This window comes from Manacus candei, unplaced genomic scaffold (assembly GCF_025592945.1).
Source record: "Manacus candei isolate 608988 ecotype Guabito, Panama unplaced genomic scaffold, ASM2559294v1 h1tg000023l, whole genome shotgun sequence".
In the NCBI taxonomy this organism is placed as follows: domain Eukaryota; kingdom Metazoa; phylum Chordata; class Aves; order Passeriformes; family Pipridae; genus Manacus; species Manacus candei.
Window position 1 is genome coordinate 15,297,401 of NW_026138071.1, and position 23,255 is coordinate 15,320,655.

At 33.9% G+C, this 23,255-nt stretch overlaps 1 protein-coding gene across 1 annotated transcript in view; it reads right to left on the reverse strand.

The window, feature by feature from the left end:
- CCDC141 (coiled-coil domain containing 141) overlaps positions 1-23,255 on the reverse strand; it is an 84,641-nt gene that overhangs the window by 30,640 nt on the left and 30,746 nt on the right. The window contains exons 12-18 of the mRNA XM_051787291.1: positions 21,491-21,610; positions 13,493-13,687; positions 11,047-11,219; positions 5,769-5,910; positions 3,367-3,486; positions 2,090-2,281; positions 1,071-1,247 (exon numbers count right to left, since the gene is read on the reverse strand). Of these exons, the coding sequence (XP_051643251.1) occupies positions 1,071-1,247; positions 2,090-2,281; positions 3,367-3,486; positions 5,769-5,910; positions 11,047-11,219; positions 13,493-13,687; positions 21,491-21,610 (1,119 nt within the window). The remainder of the gene's footprint in view (positions 1-1,070; positions 1,248-2,089; positions 2,282-3,366; positions 3,487-5,768; positions 5,911-11,046; positions 11,220-13,492; positions 13,688-21,490; positions 21,611-23,255) is intronic.

A 23,255-nucleotide genomic window follows, 5' to 3' on the forward strand; every position in this document is an offset into this window, starting at 1 on the left:
AATTTTTGAATAGACAGAACTACCCAAAGTGGCCTTTTGGGGAATAAATAGCAACTGGAAAACAAAGTAGCTGAAGAAAAGACCACTCCTTTGTGCTGATAAACCAAGCAGCACTGAAGCATGGAAGGGCTAAAGTGTCTACTATTCCATGCTATACCTTCCATGTAGTTCAGTGCTACAACCCAAGAATATCATGGGAACAGGGTAGCAGCAAATATGGTGTTGAAACACTTCCAGGTCTCTAGGGAGATAAAACTTGAATATACGTTAAGACTTTCAGTGATAGAAGTGCAGCCTCATATCCACACATATTTGGTTCACCATTACTCTGACTATTTTAACTGTGCTTGGTTCCATTCAGCTGTGACACACACGCTTCAGCCCACACTAACAGCCTGAGCACTTTCCCTCCTTCACTAGGCTTTCCCAGGTCATCTTGCAAGCTGCTGCAGGTTACCAACAACACCTTCCCCTTCTCGACCTTATGTAACTGCTCCCTAGTTTGTTCCATAAAACCAGAAAGAACAGCTGGTTATCCAGGCTGTCTGCATTAATTGGGGTTAGCTTAGGAGGTGTGGCGCAGGGAATGATTGCACATCTCAAATTATCAGCTCATGAAAGGTTGTTGGAAAACTAGATAGGGATGCCTAGGCAGTGTAGCTGAACCCAAGAATGAAAAGACACAGGAAAGATTATCTGTAAGTAGCTCTAACATCCATTTCTTTAGAAGAATTCATATCCTCAATCAGTAAAGACTGCTTGCCTCTTAGTGGAAGTAAACATTATACTGTACTTGCATATATGTTGCTTTCCAACATGAACAAAACAGATATCTGCACATATTACATTTTTATGCATGGACTGGATCATTAAGGGTTCTGTCTTTGTTAATCACAAAACTTTTTGTATTACTTCAAATAATACTCTCATATTTTTAAAGTATTTAGCAGCATCAGTCCCTTTAAAATTAGGTATTGGAGAAATCACAATCCATCAGTCACAGAACTAGGATTAGACCTTATCACAGGGAAATATAAAATATTCAGTATGGTTTAGCAGATTAAACTCACCACATTTACTAAATTAAGAAAATAGTAACCCATATTTTCTGTGGAAAAAATCTTCTTTATAGTCTTTTGCCACTGAGTATTAGCTGACTCCATGGCAATTTTATTTTCAGCCTCTCTATTTGTCTGCAGTTGTTTTGATTTATAGAATTCCTTCAGGTTTTTGATACTATCATTCACCTATAGGAAGACATAAACATCAAAAATCAGATCAAAACTTGAGGTGCCATAATGAGAACATTAATAGAGACATGATAAATTTGAATAGCAGCCTCTGAATCTTTTCCTGATTTTAAGATCTATCATTGTCCCTTAAATCTCTATGAACATCAAATAATGAAATAGTTTTAAATAACTTGTGAACATGTAGATGGCAAGTAGACAGCAGCAATTTGCTCAATTTCTGTCACATTACATGGATTTTATATACCAGTATATCAAGGCACTGATTTTCACAGGTCTGTTTAATACAAAGTAACTGAAATTAGCAATAATCAGAAGCAGATGAAATCCAATTTTTTGGTATTTTATCACCCAATAAATAAGTAAATCCTATGGCTAATTTTATCTGATTCCACTCCATCTTAAATTTCTTTCTAAATATAAAACACTGTTGCAGAACCTTAAAATGGAATCCAGATCAAAATGAAAATTAGCTGTCCTGGGCATCATTAGCACAGCTACCAAAATTATGTTGGTATTGAATTGATTGTGATTTCAGCTACAGTTGTTTTTTATTTAATTTTTAAATCCATTCAGATGAATTAGCACTTCAGTGGAAGTAGTGCAAGACAGCAATAAGTATCTATATCAACATACTATATGACACATTTTTAAAAGTTATATGAAGAAAAATCAGTACATTTAATATTCAGAGTACATATATGGAAGTATTTTCATTATGTATATAATGAGAGTGGAAATGTTCAGAGGAGAAAAATTAAAATTGATTACAATGTAAGCACATTTTTCACTCATAAGATTTTCACAGTCTAGTCCGAGAATTAATAAGTAATCCATACCTCTACAGCTGACTTTAAAAAGGCCACATAAGTTTCTAGAATTTCTAGTATTGAACTAATATTTTTTTCAATTTTTTTCAGCTCTTTACTCAGAAGTTCAGTTCTGCTAGAAAAAGCTGCCCCCTGCTCAGGTTCCAACTCTTCCATATCTTTGATGATTCCCTCAGCTGCTTCCAGTTCATACCAAGTTTCCTTCGAAGGGTAGAAACATAGAAAAATATGTAAAATTACTGAAAAGGACTTGTGAATATTGATATCACATTGTTAATTTCCACTAGGATTGCTTATATAATTGAATTTCTTATTTGAAGAGCTCATAATGGACATTATATGCTGAAAATATCCATTTCTTTCCTACAAATGATATTATTAAAATAGCTATTTTGAAAGCTAGCATATCAGAATCCACAGAAAGAATATGTAGGACAAGTTACTATTGACAGGGGAGATTATACACTGCAACAAAGGTAACACCCCAGCATGCAAAAATTTGGTAGAAAAGACACTAACAACTATTATACGGTCTTGAGGAACAAAAAGAGGTTCTTTCTCATCTGCTGAGATTTTTATATTGTTACTATATGCTCTCCAGAATTTCTTTAAAGTGAATTTAATTTCCACAGGTGCTCTGGACCCATTCCTTGGGTCCCATAAACAGTTGCCTGAAACAAAAGAGAACTCTGTGGGAGTAATGGAGTTTTAAGAATTCAAAATACATAGTCCTAAAATGCATACTGCCATGTTGTTCAGCTTAGGCATGATATATGCACCTATGTCAAGGCAGTGGAGGGGATTCAGCTGGTTTTAAAACACTTTCAGATATTGCAGTACTGCTATGGGAGTTGGAAAGGCCCTGGATGGGACTTAAAAATAGCCTCACTACAGAGCTGAGTGCTGCAGTGCTTTCATACCGTGGCTGCACTCCTAACATGACCAATTGATATCTGACAGCAACTTTACAGCCCCCTTCACAGTTTCCCCTCACGGGATTTACTTTTTCCTGGTTTTTTGCCAATTCATCCCTTTCTATCAAGGGTAGGTACTAGAATCTTGAGGCAGCAACAAATAACACCATGAATAGAGACAATGGGGAAAACAAATGATATAAGGACTGACTTTTAATGTCATCTATGGTTTTATTCATTAATTACACTTTTCAAAATAAACTATAGACCTATTTTCTTTCCAAGAAACTCTCAGTCTCTCACCTTATTTAGAATTACAGACAGCATGCATTTGTTTCTAAAAGTATGTAAAATCATTGAAGGGTTTTTTACCTTTGTTTGTTTAGCCAGTTCAAGGTGTTTGTTCAAAACTCTTTCAGCCTCACACAAATACGAGCCAATCTCCGTACCAACTGCAAGCATCAGGGTGATTTTTTTAACCGAGTGCGACACCTTCATTTGAAAGTATTATTTACATAGTTAATTTATAGAAGTAGACCCAGCCAGCAACTAAGTACAAAGCAGTTGCTCACTCACACACCACTACCCCCTCCCCCTCACACACCTTAACCCCAAATGGCAGGATACGGAGAAGAATTAAAGAAAAGGTGAAACTTGTGCCTTAATATCATCTATAGTCAGAGAATGTCAGGAATTAAAATATAAAGGAGGAAAAATCTCCTATTTTTCTCAAGAAAATTCTAACAGGTGTGGTCAAAAAACTCTCCTGTTTGCTCTCATTTTGTTGACAGTGCTTGCCTTTACCCTAAGTATTTCAGGCCTGTGATTTCACTAAGGCACACCCAGGTTATGATCCAAATGTTATAGTCCTGGAAGAAATATCTCCATTCTGCTCCAGGGTTTTTTCTCAGGAAGTACATGCAAAGCTTCTCTGCCAAGCCAAGCCACCTATTTTCATGCAGATGCATGCACAGAATTCCATTTAATTGTCACTCTCAGATGTTACATATACATTAAAATAATAAAACAGATTATGAAGAGTACAGGCAGCTGATACCAGACATAGCACATAGGTATTATTAGACTAGTGCATTCACATGTAACACTTTTCTTAAGAAGTGGTTGCCAATTGAGGTTCAAACTTTATTACATAAGGCTGAGAGGTCTTTGAATTTAGCACAAGATTCTTTGGGATACTTTGCATTAGAATGTTAGGATGAGAAATGTGTTGCTTGGTAGGAATATAAGCACTCTTCACTGCAATGAAAAATCATGTGTTATGACACAAGTCTCCAAAATGTTCTCTAATGCAAGGCTGGGAACAAAGTGACTAGAACAAATTGCAGACTAAAACTTTATGTTCAGATTGGAGCCTACATTTTAAGTAAAAATTACCTTCATAACTGAACTTTCAGCTTAAGATGCCAGTGACATCATTTCTAGAAGACCAATAGCAGCTATCAGTAAATATTTTATTTTCAGCTAAACTTAACAATATTTTTTCACCGTGTTCCAATATCATGAGGACTCTTCTACACCATTTATACATAAATAAATTTGTGGCAAATTGACTTCATGTTTGATTCAGAATAGTTCATTATAAACATCATGCAAATATAAAATATCAGACTGCAGACTTAATTATTCAGTCATTAAATTTGATTTACTTTTCTGGTCTACACTCTGGATTTCCTTCATATGAACATTGCTAAAAGATCGTATTTTTTAATTTGAATTCACACACGGAAACTTATTTAGGAGCCATGTGTTTATTCCATCTCTGACAAGTCATTAAAAATGTCTGTAATACTATATGGCATTTTAACAGTTTAAAGAAGGTTGTGCTGCCCTTCATGCATTGGGTAGCTTAATTAATAAAAGGAATTTTTATTGTCAACAGAATCTTCTTCAGCTTTACTGAAAATTTGCTGTGGTTCAGTCACCATGGTTATTAACTCTCAATTTTGGCACACTTCTATTTTTATCTTCAGTCAAATGAAAGAGAAAACATAGAAACAATATAGGAAACCCTCATGCAGGTCACAGTCCTGATTGCTCACTTCTTTTCCAAAAGAACAAATTATAATAGTTCATTATCCAAGCAAATCCACGCTTAATTGAACATCACTGGCAAAACATTCTCATGGAAACAGCTGCATTTTTCAGAACAGCTTTAGGTTCATTTGTGTTGATAACAGCATTCTAACTACAACTGTGCACTCTCTAACAAACCAATATTTTACTTGTAATTATTGGAGTCAACTTTAATTTTCATATACCTAAATTATGGAAATGCAATTCACTGTTCATGAACGCATTAAGTAGATGACATGTGATGATGATGATGATGATAATCATCATGAAGATGATCAGAGGGCTGGAGCACCTCTTCTATGACAACAGGCTGAGAGAGTTGTTCAGCCCAAAGAAGAGAAGGTTGCGGGGAGACCTTATGAGACACCCTTTCACTACCTAAAGGGCCCTACAGGAAAGCTGGAGAAGGACTTGGAGTGCTAGGACAAGGGGGAATGGTTTCAGGCTGAAAGAGGGTATGTCTAGATTAGATGCAAGGACAAAATTCTTCACTGTGAGGGTGGTGAGGCACTAGCACAGGTTGTCCTGTGGATACCTCATCCTAAAAGTGGTCAAGGCCAGGTTTGATGGGGCCTTGAGCAATCTCATCTAGGAAAAGGTGTCCCTGCCCATGGAGCTTGGAACTAGTGGATATTTAAGATCCCTTCCAACCCAAAACATTCAATGATATTATGATGTACCTTATTTAGATGATCTTCAAGTGAGGCAGTCCATCGTTGTTTCTTCAAAGTAAGTTCTTTATAATCTGGACACTGCCTGATTAATTGATCTACTTTTTTTTGAACATATTCCATCATTTTCTGAACTCCTGTTACCCAAGAGCTGAAATGGAAAAGTAGAACTGTTGTTTTTTTCTCATTTTTTGCTCAACACACAGGATGATTATAATTTTAAAAAACCCAACACCTTTTCTGTTGATTTTTATGATGACTAATTAATGAATTTTAAACTGTGAACCCTAAAAGAAAATTAACCAAGATAAATATTAAAACAAATTCAAACAAAATTGATAATTAGTAGAACACAGGAATGACATTTCCAAACAAATAATTTGTTACCAGTCCCTAAGGTAGATTCCCAAGACAGATATACTAATTCTCACAGGACAAATATCACGATTCACTGAGAAACAGCTAATTTCCCTTCCCTTCTAGCTATACTATATAAAAACTAAAACCACAAATGGAAGAGCTTAAAAAGAGACAAAATATATGGCCTATCATTTCTACTTTAAAGAGAATGCTTTCTTTGGACTCTCAAAGATTTCAGTGTTTTTACAGTACCTGAAAAAAGATTGTCATATACATTCTAAAACAACCTTTCCTTAAAGATTTTCTTTCAACAGGAGAAAACAAAACATCAATTTACAAGACAATGTCTTGCCTTATAATTTAAAATGTATATTATCAGGGAAGCAATTCACAATCTGAATTCTTGAGGCAGTCCTCTTTAGATTTTAAAGAGGTTACCACATACAATTAAGAAATGAAGTTTTGATATAAAAAAAAATCCACATGTCAATTAATTTACTATTGAAATTTTATTATAAGAATTCTTGTTAAACAAATGCTCAAAATAAGTTTTTTCATTCCTTTAGTTTCATCAGAAACCCATGTTAATACAGGTCCTTATTCAAGGTTTCCTACTTTGTCCTCTGATATTAAAGAAAATTTTCTCCTCCCTTCAGATAAGGCTCAGAGTTAAATTCTGCAATCTCAAAGAAAAACTTTAGCATACACTACTAATATGAAGGGTAGTATTAATATATAATTCTGTTTGAATTTGATCAAAGAATAGGACACAAAGAGAACCCAAATTTTATGTCCTTTTTTGGGAGTAGGTGGTTTCAAATTTTGCAAATTACTCTTTCAAAAACTGGCAATCTCTTAGTTGCTACTTTAATCTTAAATTCTAAAAATGTCATTCCTCTATTTTAGCACTCCGTAAAAAAAAAAGGTATGTTTAAAAACTTCTACTAGCACCAATCCTTTCAAAAAAGCAGTAAGAGAACAAGATTTACAGTTGTTGAAAAGGAAAATTTAGATCTTTGGAAGTATCATTGGTTTGTTATGATTTAATACATTTATAATAGCAGTAAAATAAAAACAGTTCTTATACTCACAGGTAAGCTACTTGGCTGTCAAAGTAACAAGGGTTTTCTTAATGGGCAAAACTTACTGCTTGTATAATTTTTTATAATTAATACAGATAAACTTTTGTTCCTGTTTTTCTAGCTGATTTTAGTGTAAAAATATGTGTGCTCAAAAATCAGCCTTACCAATATTTTAATTATGAAACATTCTAAAATTACAAGAACTACCCCCTGTCACTTTTCTTCCAATATGAATATTTTCAGCATTTTAATTTATTTGGACTATCTTTTAGTATAAATGTCTCAAGAATATTTAAAATTAGGAAAAAATTAACATCATATTTTTCCATTTTTACTGTGAGTTGGATTTCCAATTATGCCACTGAATTCAGTGTCACTAGCCTTAAATACAAACCTCCCTCAATGTGAGGATATCAGTATTAGATTTTTAAATCATAAACTACTAGATCTATCTTATCATATGTATACAAACTACCCAGCTTATTTTTGTTTACTCTAAAATTGAAAATGACAAAATGATGTGGATACAGAAAACTACCTATACTTTAGTTATCTTAATGTTCAAGCACTCTGTCTTCTCTCAATGCATTTAAACAAGTAGTACTATACATGGCAGCTATTTTGATATTGTCTTAGAAATGCATTTTCCAGTACCTTCATTCAAAAGATACAGTGAAAATCAGGGCATTATCTATTAAAACTGACAAAGTGTTACCCAATATGAATGAAGTCGGATTATTCCTTCTCTTTATTAATATTGTGTGAACAGCTGGAGAATCTGGCTTCCTTATTAAAACTAGTAAAGTCATGCAACTGGCAGAGCATGCTATACCTTCTCTATCACAAGTGCTGAAAGAATCTAAAATTACTGTGCTCCAACTACTCCTTCAGGGGAGCTGGTTGCTATTTTCAAATTCCACACAAATCCCACACTTGCTGCCAGTTACTTCAAGAATCCTGCCAGATCGCAAGCAGTTAACAACTATGTATCTCATTGTCACATTATACTTGTCTTTCTTATCACAAAGATAAGCTTTTTGAAAAGATGCCTAAACATTTCTGGAACCACATCCTTCACTGCTTTCAAATGATGACTGCCCATGTCCTTCAGGATTTCTAGTCTGGTTTGATAAAGGAAATGGGAAGTCTGTGAGGGCAGCTAAGACTAGTAATCATTTGTGCAGTAAGGGGAACAAACCAGTAAATAGGATTTAATCTTGAAAGATGTTCTGGTTTCTGTCCTCCTTTGATACACAAATCTTATCTCTGTTCATACAAATCTTATCTCATGAGACTTAATCAATGGGTTAAACACTGGCCAGCATTTAAGAATATCACAGCAGGTTTTATATGATGAAGAGAGGCCTCTTTCAATACATGAACATTTCTGGAAGAATGTTCTGGAATATAACATCTTACCACATTTGCTGATAGAACTCACTGTGTCACCATTACTACACTTATGAGTTGGCTGGGAGCATTTTGGGTATCTCCTAAAACCACGAGTTGGGCAAAAACACCCTAGACTTATCTGGGTGTATAATGAGATGAGCGTGAGTCAGGATCATACTTGTGCCAGTGAGGATTAGCCTTTTGCTGTGTTCTTCTGGAAGAGTCTAGCCAGCAGTTTACTCCCTTCTGTTAAGGGCTTGTGAAACTGCATCTGGAGGCCAATTTGTCCAGTTTGAGTCCCCACAGCACAAGACAGACAGGCTGAAGTGAATTGATCAGAGGCCACCAAAATGGTTGGAGGGGGTGCTGATGGAACTCCACTCAGAGTAGAGAAGTGGTGAAGTTCATTATCCATGAGGAAGTGGGGTTGGAGAAAAGACAGGATCACAGTCTTTTCAGAGGTGTACAGCAAATGGACAAAAGGAAATGTTCACAAGTTGCAGCAACAGAAACTTTGGCTAGTTATAAGAAAAAAATGTTTCACAAGAAAAGTGCTTAAGAAATGGAACGGGTTGGCCAGAGAGGCTGTGCAATTTCCATCCTTGGAGATATCAAAAATTTGGTCCTGAGCAACCTAATTGGACAGGTTTGGGGCAAGGGATTGCATTAAATTACCTCCAGAGTTATTTGTCAGTTTAAATTATTCCATGATTGTAATCCTCAAGCCCATGCCTAGGAACATTAAGCGTTCCACTTGCACAGAAGTAGTAGTACTACTCATTGAAATATGTGGCAAATTCATTACATTCAGGCAATGAGGCCTGAAGGCAACAGGGAAAAAACTGAAAAGCCATAATATTCTGTGTCTGCTTTCTTATAAAAGGACTTCTTTATTTTTATGATTTATAAGCCTGAAATTTTTCACTGTTCTTTAGAAACAGCAAAACACATTTCTAGTCAGGTTGCCTATTAAGTTTCACTTTCCCTCTCTAAATCACTGCTACCTCAGCTGTAAAGCTTTGCCTTTTTTAAAATTATAATGTCTTCTAAGCAGAAATCTAACCTTCTTTATTTATTTATAGAATATCTTGAGCAACACTTTGGCACACAGGAGATATGTCTGTAGTATTACCTGTTTATGTTGAATTTTACAAGGACCAATATGGTTATTTCAAAAAAATTCATCTCACTGTTTTTAATGTGTACCAAAGGTATCTTACCATCCCACTGATGAGTTGGTCTGTTGAAACATTTTTAAAAAACTCTTAATAAACAAAAAAAAGTTAATGACTTGTCATTTTAGGGATCCATTCTCTACTAAGATCTTTAGTGTTCCTAACATTAATCAGTGCTGTACAGGCATATTTTGAAACACAACACCTGCATTGAGGTCACATGTGCAGAACATGAAGTCCTAGAGGACAGTAGCATGTTCTCTGGAATTATGGCTGGTTTAGGAATCAGTCAAAGTTCCACTGAGGAAAGTCATCTTCCTTTATATCTAATTAAAATATCAGGAAGCAGTAACAACAGCTGTAAAACCAGCTGTAAGTGTTCTCAACTTTTTATTTGAATTTTCTATTTTGTCCCATTGTTATGTTCAAGACAATTACATCTGGGGTGACAGGTGAAGGAACTTCAGATTTTTTTTTTGTAAGGTCATGAGTCTTATAAACACTTTCAGTTTTGTGTTAACATATTAGGAATAATTAAGGACATAAAAGCTGACCAGTAGACAACCATCAGCCAGAGTAATTTGCTCTGCCTTTGAAGTAGAACATACTAGTATAAATAAATGGTCTTCATTCTTATTGCACCAGCCTCCTGCTAAGACCTGAAAAGTAGGAGATATTAAGCCACTAGAACTGATTCTAAAGTAGGTCATGCTTTACATCAGTGTAAAAATCACACATGTGGAGTGCATGATCACTGCAATTTAAAAAAGCTTCAGAAGAAAAAAAGTTACTTATTCATGGATTAAAACTACTAAAACCTGAAGAAACTTCCATATTTTCTGCACAGAGCTTATCACCCGTATTTTTATCTTGCATCAATTCACATTCTAATTGCTGAAATTCTGATCTTCAAAAAGGTTTAAAAGGAGTACAGGGGGCAGCAGGGAGTGTTCATAGCTATTAATATTTTACTTTTCAGTTACATACATTTACTTTTCCAAAATGTTAACTGAACCACTGTTTCTGAATACCACCCAACATACCAACTTCATTGTTTGACACCACTCTTACAAGTGGTATTCCTAAAGATTTTTGTTAAAGAGATTGGTTTGTATAAATACCACCAGAGAACTATGACAGAAGCATTAAGTCTTTAAATGCACACCTACTTAGTAAACTACACTGGCTCTAAATGCAATCTGATTCTAAGCAGTCAAGTTATAAAGCAACAACTAATTATGGAGAAATGAAGCACATATGCAAAAATGGAGGGAATACCTGTGAGAATCTGCTTTATTAACTAAAGTTTGTCCCTTTTGCATGGTAGTCATTGTGCAACCTTTAATTGCTTCCTGTAATTCCTCGTACTTCGTTGTCAAGGTAGGAAAACGTAAGCCTTCTGAGTTAGAGATTTTACGATAATTCTCGATACCTTCAAGACCATCAAGTACCTGAAGAAAAAAAAAAGCATCTGTTGTTAATATTTCTATTTACAATGTGTATGTATATTCTTTTAAATAAATAGATGATCAATAAACATTTAATATATGACATTTCTTCAGAAATGAAAAGCAAAATTTAATTTAGGGTCTGATATTGACTTTGCAGGTCACAAAGGAGCTCAGGTATAATTCAATGAGAGTTAATATAAGTATAGGCATGCAAAATTGTGATTACTTTTTAAATTTAAAACTATTCCATTTTTCCAGCAATAGTCAGGCCAATTTGACATAATGAAGCAGAACCATAGAAGTAGAAGAACAAGAGTAATACAACACAATAGCACTCCAAAGTTTTACTGAAGCACATTCTTAAAGTGTTAACAAAACTTTTTTTCCCATGCTTTAAATTTTTCAATTGTATATCCAACAAATAAATCAAAATTAAATATATTTATATTAAAATGGTAGGCTTTAATTTTGCACATACACAGCTTTGATTTTGTTATACCCATTCTCTGTTTTCCTTTAGTGTAAGCAGAAGTTTCCTCTTTCAAATTTCAGAAAAAGTGACAAAAGCACTCTAAAAAGACTCCTGTCTTTCAATATAGGAAGTAAGGACATAGAGTAAGGACAACATTACAATACATCATATACTCTGCAGTATAGTGAATTATTTTGAAGACTTATAGTCTAAAAATACATTGCTCTTGAAGCTTCAGCTCATCATTGAGAGGAATTCTGAGAGACAACAAACATATATATATATATGCTAAAATACTATCTGTAATTATGTCAACTTTAAAACTACTATATCAGAAGAGAAAAGAACTCTAAGGCTAAGTCAAAGACTTAGAATTCTAGTCAAAGACTAACTTTGACTTTAAAGGTTTTTGCAAGGTTTTACATTAATAAAAAACTGAAAATTCAGTAAGATTCTTAGGGGACAATATGATCCAGCTGTCTACAGTATATGGAATATGAACCAAGAGCGTAGCAGCTGAAAATGAACCACTTTTACTGACTCAAAACATCTACTTCTGGTTTTTTATTTGTCTGAAATAATTAAAAATTAAAACGACAATGAGCTACACAAGCTCTAAAAGGAGCTCTCTTCAAGTTATTTCAAAACAATTAATTTGGCTCATTTGCCCTTTACATGTAAAGAAAGTCCGGGTGTATACCCTGAGAACAAGGGAAAATGTCTTTTTTCTGAACTATAGTAACTAGCAATTTGTTCACTCTTATACATACCAGCTGTAATGAAATGCTGTGGAGACACATCTGAGATAGTGCTTTCTTCAGCAGGTACTACCACAAAGTACAGCCCTATATTCTGGAAAGATATTACCTTTGCTCTCAAAGCAATGGTCTTTATTTGTGTAGCTCCCTGTCCAAACTGGAAGACAGTGACTATCAGCAATAGTTTTAACACTGTTTTCATTAACCCATCTCAGATTTCTCATTACAAATGAAATCAAGAAAGATCAGACTTATTGGAATAAAAGATATAAGTAAATAATTTCAAATCCAGGTGTTGTTTATATGTTGTTAAAGAAATACCAAAGGAAGTCGTACGGGTTAAAGACACATGTGAATACAGCCCCACCTGCTGCTCAAAATAAAAATTAGTGCAGGCAAAGTCTAAAGGTTTTTTCAGTACATTCACTAGAGTTATGAAGATTGTTGTTGGAGCTATCTTTGGAAATAAACAGTTTTTAAAACTTCTATAAAATACAGAAAGACCATTTGGTCTTTGGAGACCTTAAGAATAAACTCCTAACTAGTCTCCTAACTAAAAGGTTTTGGAAAAAAGGTTGCATTACTAATAATACTGATGATAATTAGCCCCTGTGAAGACCATTGCAAGAATAGACATTCTTTCTGGTATCCATATGAGTCTGTAACAGTTTGGGTATTTCAGCACAGATCCTGTATCTTCATACAGTTTTATGCCATCGTGACAGAGACCATGATCTTAAAGTCCAATTTTTGGCAAATAAATATTTCCCAAATATCTTCCTTTGGAAACTGAGTGCTCTTCTCAATATACTTCAAAAAACAAACAAAATTAAAAAAAACACAAACAACCTAAAAAAAAAAAAGTTTTTCAGAATGCATTTGCCAGTTTGGATAGAAGTTTGAGGCAAAAGGTCATATTAAAGGGTAATTGAATTCCAAATTGTTTAGCAAACTGTTTGCTTAATCCCACATATATCAGTCTTCAAGAGCACACTAACAGTTTTATTATCAAGCTACTATTACAAACTTGGCTTCTTACCAACCTTGTCAGCAGCGTGAAAAAAGTCATTGGCCTCTTGCAGCAGGGTTTTCCTTTCTTCCATATGGAAGCACACTTCTTCTCGTAACAAACAGATTTTCTGATTTGAAAGTTTTAGTTGTTCTTTTTCTGTATAGTCCTCTGAAAGCAAGATCCTAAATGCTTCACTTTCTAGTTGTTCCACAGTGGAATTCCATTCCTAATGGGAAAAATTCCATTTTAATCAATTATACATAGAAAAGTAATATACTGCTTTGGTTGTTTCTTTTTTTTTTTTTCCCTATGTTTTTTATGGAGAAAATTATAAAATACTAAAACTCTTACACAGTGTACTTTATTGCTGCTGTACTTGTCAACACTTAAAATTGGTGTCTTATTATACTGTTCAAAACAAAGGAGCATCTAATACTATACTACAATTTCCCATGAATTAGGTAACACATTTTTCCAGTAATTGATTAAATCATAGAAGAACCTTTTTTCAATTAATTTAGCACTTGCTTCCAAGAATTTGTACCAAATGTCTGGTAAAGTAGACAGAAGAATATTTTAAAATAAGAATTTTTTCATTAAAACACTCTGAAGCATACACAGGGCACAACAAGAATGCTTTTCAGCATGCTTAAAGATCATGGACCTCATGTTTGTTGTTTCTTTTTAGTGAAAATATTTCTAGTGAAAGTTTCTGGTTTTGGAATTTTTCCCCCAGAAAAGTAACCTGGTTATTCATAGATCTTTCAAAACAGCAGCAATTCTAATTCCCTTACAGTGTCCCACCATGTTGCTTTATCCTTCTTTGAAGTACAGTAAGTAGTAGTATAACTATTTTGGTCTCTGTATTTCAGTGCACTGACACTGCCCATTGTTTTGACAACAACTGGAACATAAAAACACTTGTTTAAAAAGATGAACAACTTATTTTACACAGACTTCTTGACCAGATGCAGTTCTCTCTCCCTCCTTATTGGTATGGACTACATTTGGTTCAAAAACTAAAAAGTGAGAGACATCCTACAATTCTCAACAAGCTTAAATAGTAAATGGCAATTCCAACAGAAAGGACTACTTTCCTTGCTGAATTCTAGATTACCTTGAACAAGTCAGGAAGAAGATTCAGCACTACTCACAAGTCAATGAAAACCACAACTCAAAATGGAAAACACATGCATTCAGACTATGCCTGTATGTTCTTGTCTTGAACTTATGGATTAATTTCTGCCCCTTCACAGCACATGAACTTAAGCTGAAACAGAGGTATTGACATGGGTAACAAAAAGAACTTTAAAATATGCATAAACTCATCGGCATAAAAAGCCATGATGCCTGGTGGGATGTCAATACATACCAACATGATAATCTCAAAATTATGACTTATATAAAAATACCTTTCATTTTACTCAAAAGTACAACTAACAAGGTATATTAGGTGGCAATATATATTTCAGTGGGAATTAGTCCATGGTACTAACTGCTGCAAGTTGTAACAAGAGATAAACATTTTAGCAAAGTCAATTAAAAAATAATGCATAATTAAAATGATAAAAGAGATGCTAAACATGATTTTAGCATGCAGATTTACATTACATTAAAACCAATTTAAAAGGATATTAGAGATTATTTAGGTATTAAGTAAGCCTTTTATGGAGGAAAAATTTTAAAAAGACTTCATGATAATAAATATAAAAGGACTGATACCTTCACTGAAGAAGTAGAAATGACTCAGATTACAGATTTATTTGATTGGTATCCTTTTTTTTTTGTGCAATGTAGCATATCCCTTCATCTTGAAAATGTGATGAGTAAGAAAAGGAAAATTATGAAAATCCTGCTAGATTTGTAAATCATTTTTCCACTGTTGTGAACACTCTACCTTTCTGCTATGGAGGGCCTAAGCTACTGTAAAAATCTATAGATCTGCATTAATAACTTATTTACCTTTTTTCACGTTAAATATACTTTTTCTTTTTACTTTCATTATAGTATTTTTCAAGAGTGTTAAAACTGATGAACTAAAAACACTGTTGCTTTAGGTAAAAGTCTTGAACTTTTTCTACCTTCTAAAATATCCAGCACAAGCCTAGGGAAAAAAATTCAGAAATACCTACAAATTGTTATTAAACAATTATTGTGGGACAAATGGTTTTTTTTGGTCTATAACATAAACATTTCTGACTTTAAAATTCTAACTTTGAATTAAAACCTGAAAAGCTAAATAAAAGTTTTTGCACTGGAATATTCTAGGGTTAAACGTATAAAACTTTGAAACACACCTATTTGACTTCAGATCATGATCCATATAGTAGATAAAGTAGCATTTAAACCACAAATCAACTAAATGTTAATATATGTATTTTTCAGAATTTTGATAAATTAGCTTATTCTCTCATATGCAAAAATGTTCACAACTGAACTTTTTTTGAGCCCGAAATTTGCCTGTAACTGATCCATTGCATACATCAGTACACTGACAATTTAGTTCCTGGGAATATATTTGAAAGGTTTTTACCTTCAAGAACTACATTGCAGTATAACCACCAATCATATAATTCCCTCAAATTACAAACAAAATAGTGTGCACTAATACAACTGGGATTGTGAGGTGCTATGACAATTACCATATGAACTGTCTTCTGTGAAGTTCAGTGGATGGCTGTATCACTGTATTTAACAGTGAGCTGATAAAATCAACAAACAGAAAGAGGAAAAAGTAGTTCAAAGTCTGTCACCCCCCCAAAAATTGTTGACCTCTGTTAAAAGATAATTCCAGGACAGAGAGAGACCTACAAAACCAAACAAAATACAAACAAACAAACAAACAAAACCACCCAAACAAACCAAACCAAAAAACCCAAACAACAAAAAACCAAACCAAACATATCCCAAACCATTAACTGAAAAATAATAGACAGTTAATGTTAAAAATAAGAGACAGACTCTCCCAAGGAAATGAGATGGCACTTCAGGAAAATCAGATACTGAGAAGAACCAAATAGATGAATGCAGATTTCCATTTGCTGCACATAAAAGATGAATGTTTAGGTAAAAATAAAATTGCCCATAAAGAAAAATTCTTTTTCTTTACATACTTGGTTCTAGCTTTCAAAATACAGGAGCATGTATTTCATCTGCTGTGCTATGAAATGCAACATTTGTCCAACTCAACAGAACGCCCATCTCAGAAAAACTGGCAAGTGCTGGATAGTCTGGGTTTGCAACCATGCAGAGAATGGTAAAGGTGCACAGTCATTCAGGAAGGCCACAGAAGAGAGCTCCAGACAGACACTGAACTGCGAAATAACATTTCCATGCATCTAAGCAGTAGCTGTGAGATCTGGGAAAAAAACCCCAGGTACATGCAATACTCTTGATCCTCATATCAATGTCAACAAATATAGCAATTCATGGCTATGCTTCACGAATGAAGATTTGGGAGATATAGCAATTAATACCATTGTTAGTGATATTTAATTTTTCATTGAGAACCACCTTGTAAGCTCATTAGAGTATTACCATGTTATTATCTAACATGGCTGCTCCAAGCATGAAAAGCATGCAGATCTGTAAACCAGAGTACTCCACTGTGCTACTGACCCTTAGTAAAAACAAAAAAGAGGACTGATTCCAGCATTGTTCAGTCCTGGAAAGTGGCAGAAACTAGATCAAACGTAAACAATTTAGAATACTACTTTTCTTCATCTCTGAAATTATTTGGCCACTAAGTGGTGCTAGCACTTCTTTTTTACCATGTCAAGCACCTCCAATGCACATAGAAATGCAACAGCAAGCAGGTAATCCTTGTGGGAGCGTGGGGGCCCTTCTAATGTTTGCGAGGGTTGAAGCCTTTTTTTTCCAATTGTGAATCCTTGCGTTTAATTTTGGGCTCAATTATTTTACAAGTTAGAAATAATGTTTTCAGTGGTTTCACCCCTTATCAAGGTGAGGTTCAAGATAAGATACCAGCCTGAGAACATAATAAATCATTCTCCTTTCTCCTCTCAGCCCAGTCCCATAAATAAGATGCTAAGCCTGTAAATCCTTCTTAGTCTGGTCTCTGAACAATTTAAGCAAATCATTTGTCCTGTTCGACTTACTGCAACAATACACGTGAGTAAACATCTTGTGTGAAACTGTTTAGATATTGGAATTTTCCATTATCTTACTCCTTGTGAGAACACTTAAACTTGCTTTGCATGGCTATTACACAGAAACATTTCGCTACACCCTCAAGGCTATAGTATACATATGAAATGTTACTTGAAAAGATTTATTTACACTACTTTAGATTCTAATACAGAAATCCCCAGGTAGTTTCAGACTAGTTTACCAATGTCTTTATTACTTTTAACAGAATGCCATGAGACAGCCATGGACACTCAGACAGTATGGTAAAGACACTAATTAAAATCTAGCTACATTTTTTTCCATCAATGGAAAATAATTTAAAGCCCCTAACTGCTTTTTGGAAACATTCAGTTTTGGCATGAGGGAACTAGTCAAATGACAGCAGACATCAACTCCGCTGTAAGCAATGACCAAGCTACAGATAAAGCATGTAACTAATTAATTAACCAAGTAGTGTGTAAGGTACTCCTAAGAGTTCTTCCTGAACATGAAATCAAATGGTTTTTTGCAACCATTTCCATATTTTCTCACATAAGCAGATAAAATAGTTAACTGAATTGATAAGATTTCTGAAGACTTCTTGCAACTACATTTCACTCTGAAATTAATGTGGATTATTCACCTTGTTTATTACAACATAAGTTGGACACTAAAGGGATCTCTGAAGGGAAGGTAACTCCAACCGTAGATTTTGTGTTGCTAGAAAAAAACTGATATTGTATTTTTCCTATTGCTAAAAAGATTGCTTTCAATATATAGACAGTAAAAACTGGTGTCTGGTTTTTATCTTGATAAAACATTTAAGAATCAGACATTTTAAAAAGTAGCTCAATAAAATAGAGGCAGAGGAATTTTGAGGCACTTAATGCAGTGAAGCTGTACATTTGAAAAGATGGACTTAATTTCTACTTATGAGTGTTTTACAATTTTGTCACATATTAAGTTATTGTCAAGGTCATAAGGACTCTTGATTTCAGAGAGAAAATTAGTTTTTGCAGAAAAAAATATCTTGTGACAAAATCCAAACAAATAGAAAACAATTCTGATTACTCTATACCACAAAAGTGCTCAGCAAATACTCAAATGTGTGGTGATCACATGCATGTGTATAAAAGATATGCCAACTAGAGCTTCAAAAAGCAAAACATGTTGCATTTTTTTTTAGCAGTTTGAGTTACAAGGTAACTTGGTGTTATTTTACAGCAATACTGTCACTGTCTGCAAAGTGCATTATGTTGTACAGATGTAGCAGCATTGTTATACCTCACAATATCTTGCTGGTCTGAATGCAACCTGAAAACATATTTTGGGAACTACAGATGTTTGCTTTACAGAAAACTAGATAAATTGCTAGAATTGTATTTTTTAAACCATTCTGTTCCTAAACTTGTTCTCACCACATTAAATTTAATAACTTCACAGGTGATTTGGAAGAAAATATAAAATTATTGTTCAAGAAATTTTCTAATTGCACAAAAAGTAGTAAAGTGCTATAAAATAATGAGACAAGGTCAGTTACAGAGATTGAGTAGAACCTTTTTTTGAAGTAGGCTTGTTTGAACAAACTAGTGACAAGTAATTTCAGACTTACCAGAAATTTGTGTCATTACCGGGATGAAATATTAGATCCCATAAAACAGTGACCCTGTCATGTTGTATGAACAACTGAAATGAAAATTTTACATGAAAAACAGCTTAAGAGAATTTTGTGCACACATGTATGGGAATACAGAGGGAATAATATATCTGTTTCCAGGACCTGTGGAATATTTTTTTAAGATTGTGCATAGTTCTTCACTGGCCTTCCCCAAACTTTGTCATGGAATTAATCAACAGCTTCTCAAACAGAATGAATATCTCACGCAACAGCACTGCAGTTCCAAAATACATACATATGTATAAATAAGTCAGATCAGGGATGCGATGCTGAAGGCCTGTGAGTTGCTGAAGATTCAGGGAATTTCATGTGCAAACATGATAGATCTTGTAATGCTGCCTTTGTTTAGTTTGTCAGCAAAGATGACAAGTTCATTTCTAGGTTGTTCCATGTTTCAGTGTATTCCAATCATACAGATAACACACTACTTTGTGCAGTGATGACATTTAATATTAATCTCTGCTATCTAAAAAATATTTACTGAAATACATATTTGGTTGTATTTATCTGAATTTTATCTGAATTTATTTGAATCTGAACATTTATCTGAATTTTACAATCAAGATGCCAGGTTCCTCCTTTATTCTGTTCTAAATGTTTGAGGTTCAGTGCTGCAAAAACTAAAGCACAAAGCCCCATAACTCACAGCTTTCTCAACAGTATTTGCAGTATGCAGTTCAACCTAGCCACTCTTCTGCATATCATAAGCAAAACCAACATATTCAGTAACATTCCCTTCAAGAATTTAATTTCCCCCTGCTAGAACATCCTGCTAGTAAGAAAAGCAGAAGGCTAAAGATAAGATGTTCTAAGTCATAATTCACATGGATGCATAACAAAAATGTTTAATGCTAGACACTTTTAAATGACCTTATTTAAAAAAAAGGCAATTCAGTACAATTATATGAATTATCTATTATATAATGTATAGGAGAAGAATTGTTAGGTAAAACTGCAATAATAAAAGTTATCATTATAAGTTAGTTTCTGAATGGTCAACCATGGAAAGGATTACTATACAAAATGAAAATGTATATTGTTCTTCTTTCTGCACTTATGCTATCATTTCTAATTCAGACAGTGAATTAAAAGGATAAACTTTCAAAATGGAACATGGGGAAGATTAATGATTATTTGGGTAGTTCTAAAATTCAGTAATACTTTAGGACCCCTTGACATTTTTATGTGTCCCCACAGCTTACTCATTTATTGTTTATCTGTTCTTTCTGCGCCAAAGGTCTGTTCAGAAGAATTTACATTTACGTATTCATCTATCCTAAACAAAAAAAAATGTGTTTTCTGACATGCTTCTTAGAAGCATTAGAAATATTATTGTATTCTGTTTACATCACAGCCCTGAAGCAGTTAACTGTTAATTATGCAAACAGGCAAATGTGACATTTAACCACAAAGCTTACAAGGAAGCATAGCTGTGAACAATCATAAGCCTGCTAGTTGTTGTCAACACAACAGCCTTTAAAAAGGCATTTGCTTCTACTGGAATAGTTTTTGGATGGAAAAGACCTGCTCAGTCATCTGGGTTATCCAAATTCAATTGCTTGAAAATGATACAGTGAGGAATGATCCTGACCCAGCAACAGCACTTACCTGATGACTGCACAATTGAGGTACCTAAAAAGAGTTCTAAATATAGGCAATGTATATCATACAAATATCCTTTCTTTTTATATCAACTGTTTTTTAATCCCATCTTGCTTTTATAAGTGGTGGTAACAGATTCATTCTCTGGAAAACTGATATTAACAATGAAAATAACACTTTCAATTACTTTTTGTTATAAGAAATAAATGGGCAAATATCTCCTCCAATCACATATTCAGCTCAGTGACAATTAATTATGGTAGAAATGGCTGGGGTTTTATCCTTTATGAACATGAATAAAATTGCTTTTCTTTATTTTTTGTCACATGGTTTAATATGTAAATTATTGGTATGGTACTTGATCACTAAATTGAAAAAACAACTGATCAACATCAAGAATTATTCTTCTTTTTATTGATAGCTTTTAAAATTTGGAATGCAAAAACCACTGAGAAGCATGGAGGCCTGCATTAAAAGAAGTAAAATGACTAAAATAATTTAGACACATAGAAATACATATCTTAATCACACCTACTCCTATATTGCTTGTTAAATGCCCAAGGTTGTGTTTTCCTACTCATTTTAAAAGTTGCTTCACCAACCAATTATGTTATTCCTTACTTTCACTTTGACTTCCATTTCTTCAAGCTCTTGAAGTAACTCTTCATTTTCCAATAGAGATGAGCCTAAGTTTTGCTTCTGAAAGTAATCACTGATGTTTTTCGTATACCAAGATGTTACCTAATTAAATAACAAAAAGAACTCAGTCAGTGAATAATTTGAGAAGTGATTGCCCATTTTTTAAAATATGTACAAGACAGTTTCATCCAAAAAAACACACACTCATTCTCATTCCTTTAATTTTTCATTCCTAATGTTCATGCTTGTACTTAAATGCTTACATTTGTGTTATTTGAACGTTAATAAATGCAGAAGGAAAGGAATAGTAAAAAAGAAATCAATTTATAGCCACACGTAGTATAAAGGCACGGTTTTTGACACCATGTAGGTTTTGTACATTCTCCCTTGAACTGGAGTAACTTAAAAATATCCCTTTGAATACAGTAAAAGACTACAGATCTGAGTAATTTTGACCTAGTAGAACCTCTCCTTCCCTACCTTGAAAAACCTAGTAAAGCTATTGAGATAAAATTGTGTGGGATAATCTTAGTAGCTTTAAAAAAATTATTACATCTTACTAAACTTACTTCAGCAAGTATATTCAGAAAACATATGCAGTATACAAATATATCTTCTAAAGTACACAGAATTACTTGCATTTATATCTGCTTAACTCACAGTAGGTACCTCTCACTTTCTTTGTAAACACATGGCAAGAAGTTCTGAGTGAAGCTTTGCATTTTAAAATAGTAGCAAAAATGAGTTATTGGTATCAAGGGGACTTCCCCCAGTCTTTTCAACCTGGAAAATCACCACTATACTTAAATCATATGCAGCATACTAAGAATTTTTGTGCTCTAGATACTACAGATTTTAATAGCACACTAGAGACTTCTTTGTTTTATATGCTCATGTAGAAGCTATTTTTAATAAATTTAAACAATCCTAAAATATGAAAGAACCTTTCAAAATGTGTTGAAAATATTTTCAGCTACAAATAAAATATTGGTGACATTATCTCAGGAGCTCAACAGAGCTAGAAGATTAAACAAATTATTTTACTACTGAGCCTTAATTTTGTGAGCATATCCTCCAGATGTGTACTTACTGATTGAAACATTTTTCTTGGAAGCACATTTTCACAGAACATTTACTATGGGTTCACTGAAATACAAATGAATGGAGTGGACAATAAAAACTGTGCTAGAAGTCAAATAAAAATTTCTCTGTAAATTAGGGCTGTTCTTCTTTATCATTTATCTTAGCAAAACAAACTAGTACTTCTGTAATGTTAGGCAGAGGAAAAAGTGATTCTTTAACCCTATTATAGCTAAGTGTTCATCCCTTTACCAGTTGGCAATATTCCTTTCCATTACAGTGAGTTTAATCAGTTGGCTTCCACTACAGCTAATACCTCTGAGTGATTTCATTGTGCTCTCTTAGCTCTTAAGCAACTGCTGGGAACACTTCACTGCGTTTTAAGTAAGAAACCAACAGAATTTTGCTTTCAGTGATTTTGGTGAAAGATGGGAAAGGAGACAAGGTTAATATTTTTCAAAGCTATTTGAAAAAGTCAGTAGTTTTGATTGGTTGAAATCTAAAATCACTCTGGTGTTTCAAGAATCAGACCTTATCATTCATTTACAATGATTATCTGCTCTGTTTGCAATGAATAATTCATATCAGAAATAAAAGGCTCTTCAACATTTTTCTCAGGTTGCCAAGCTGCTTGTTTTGCACTGATTATGGTCCAGGTGATTTCAAT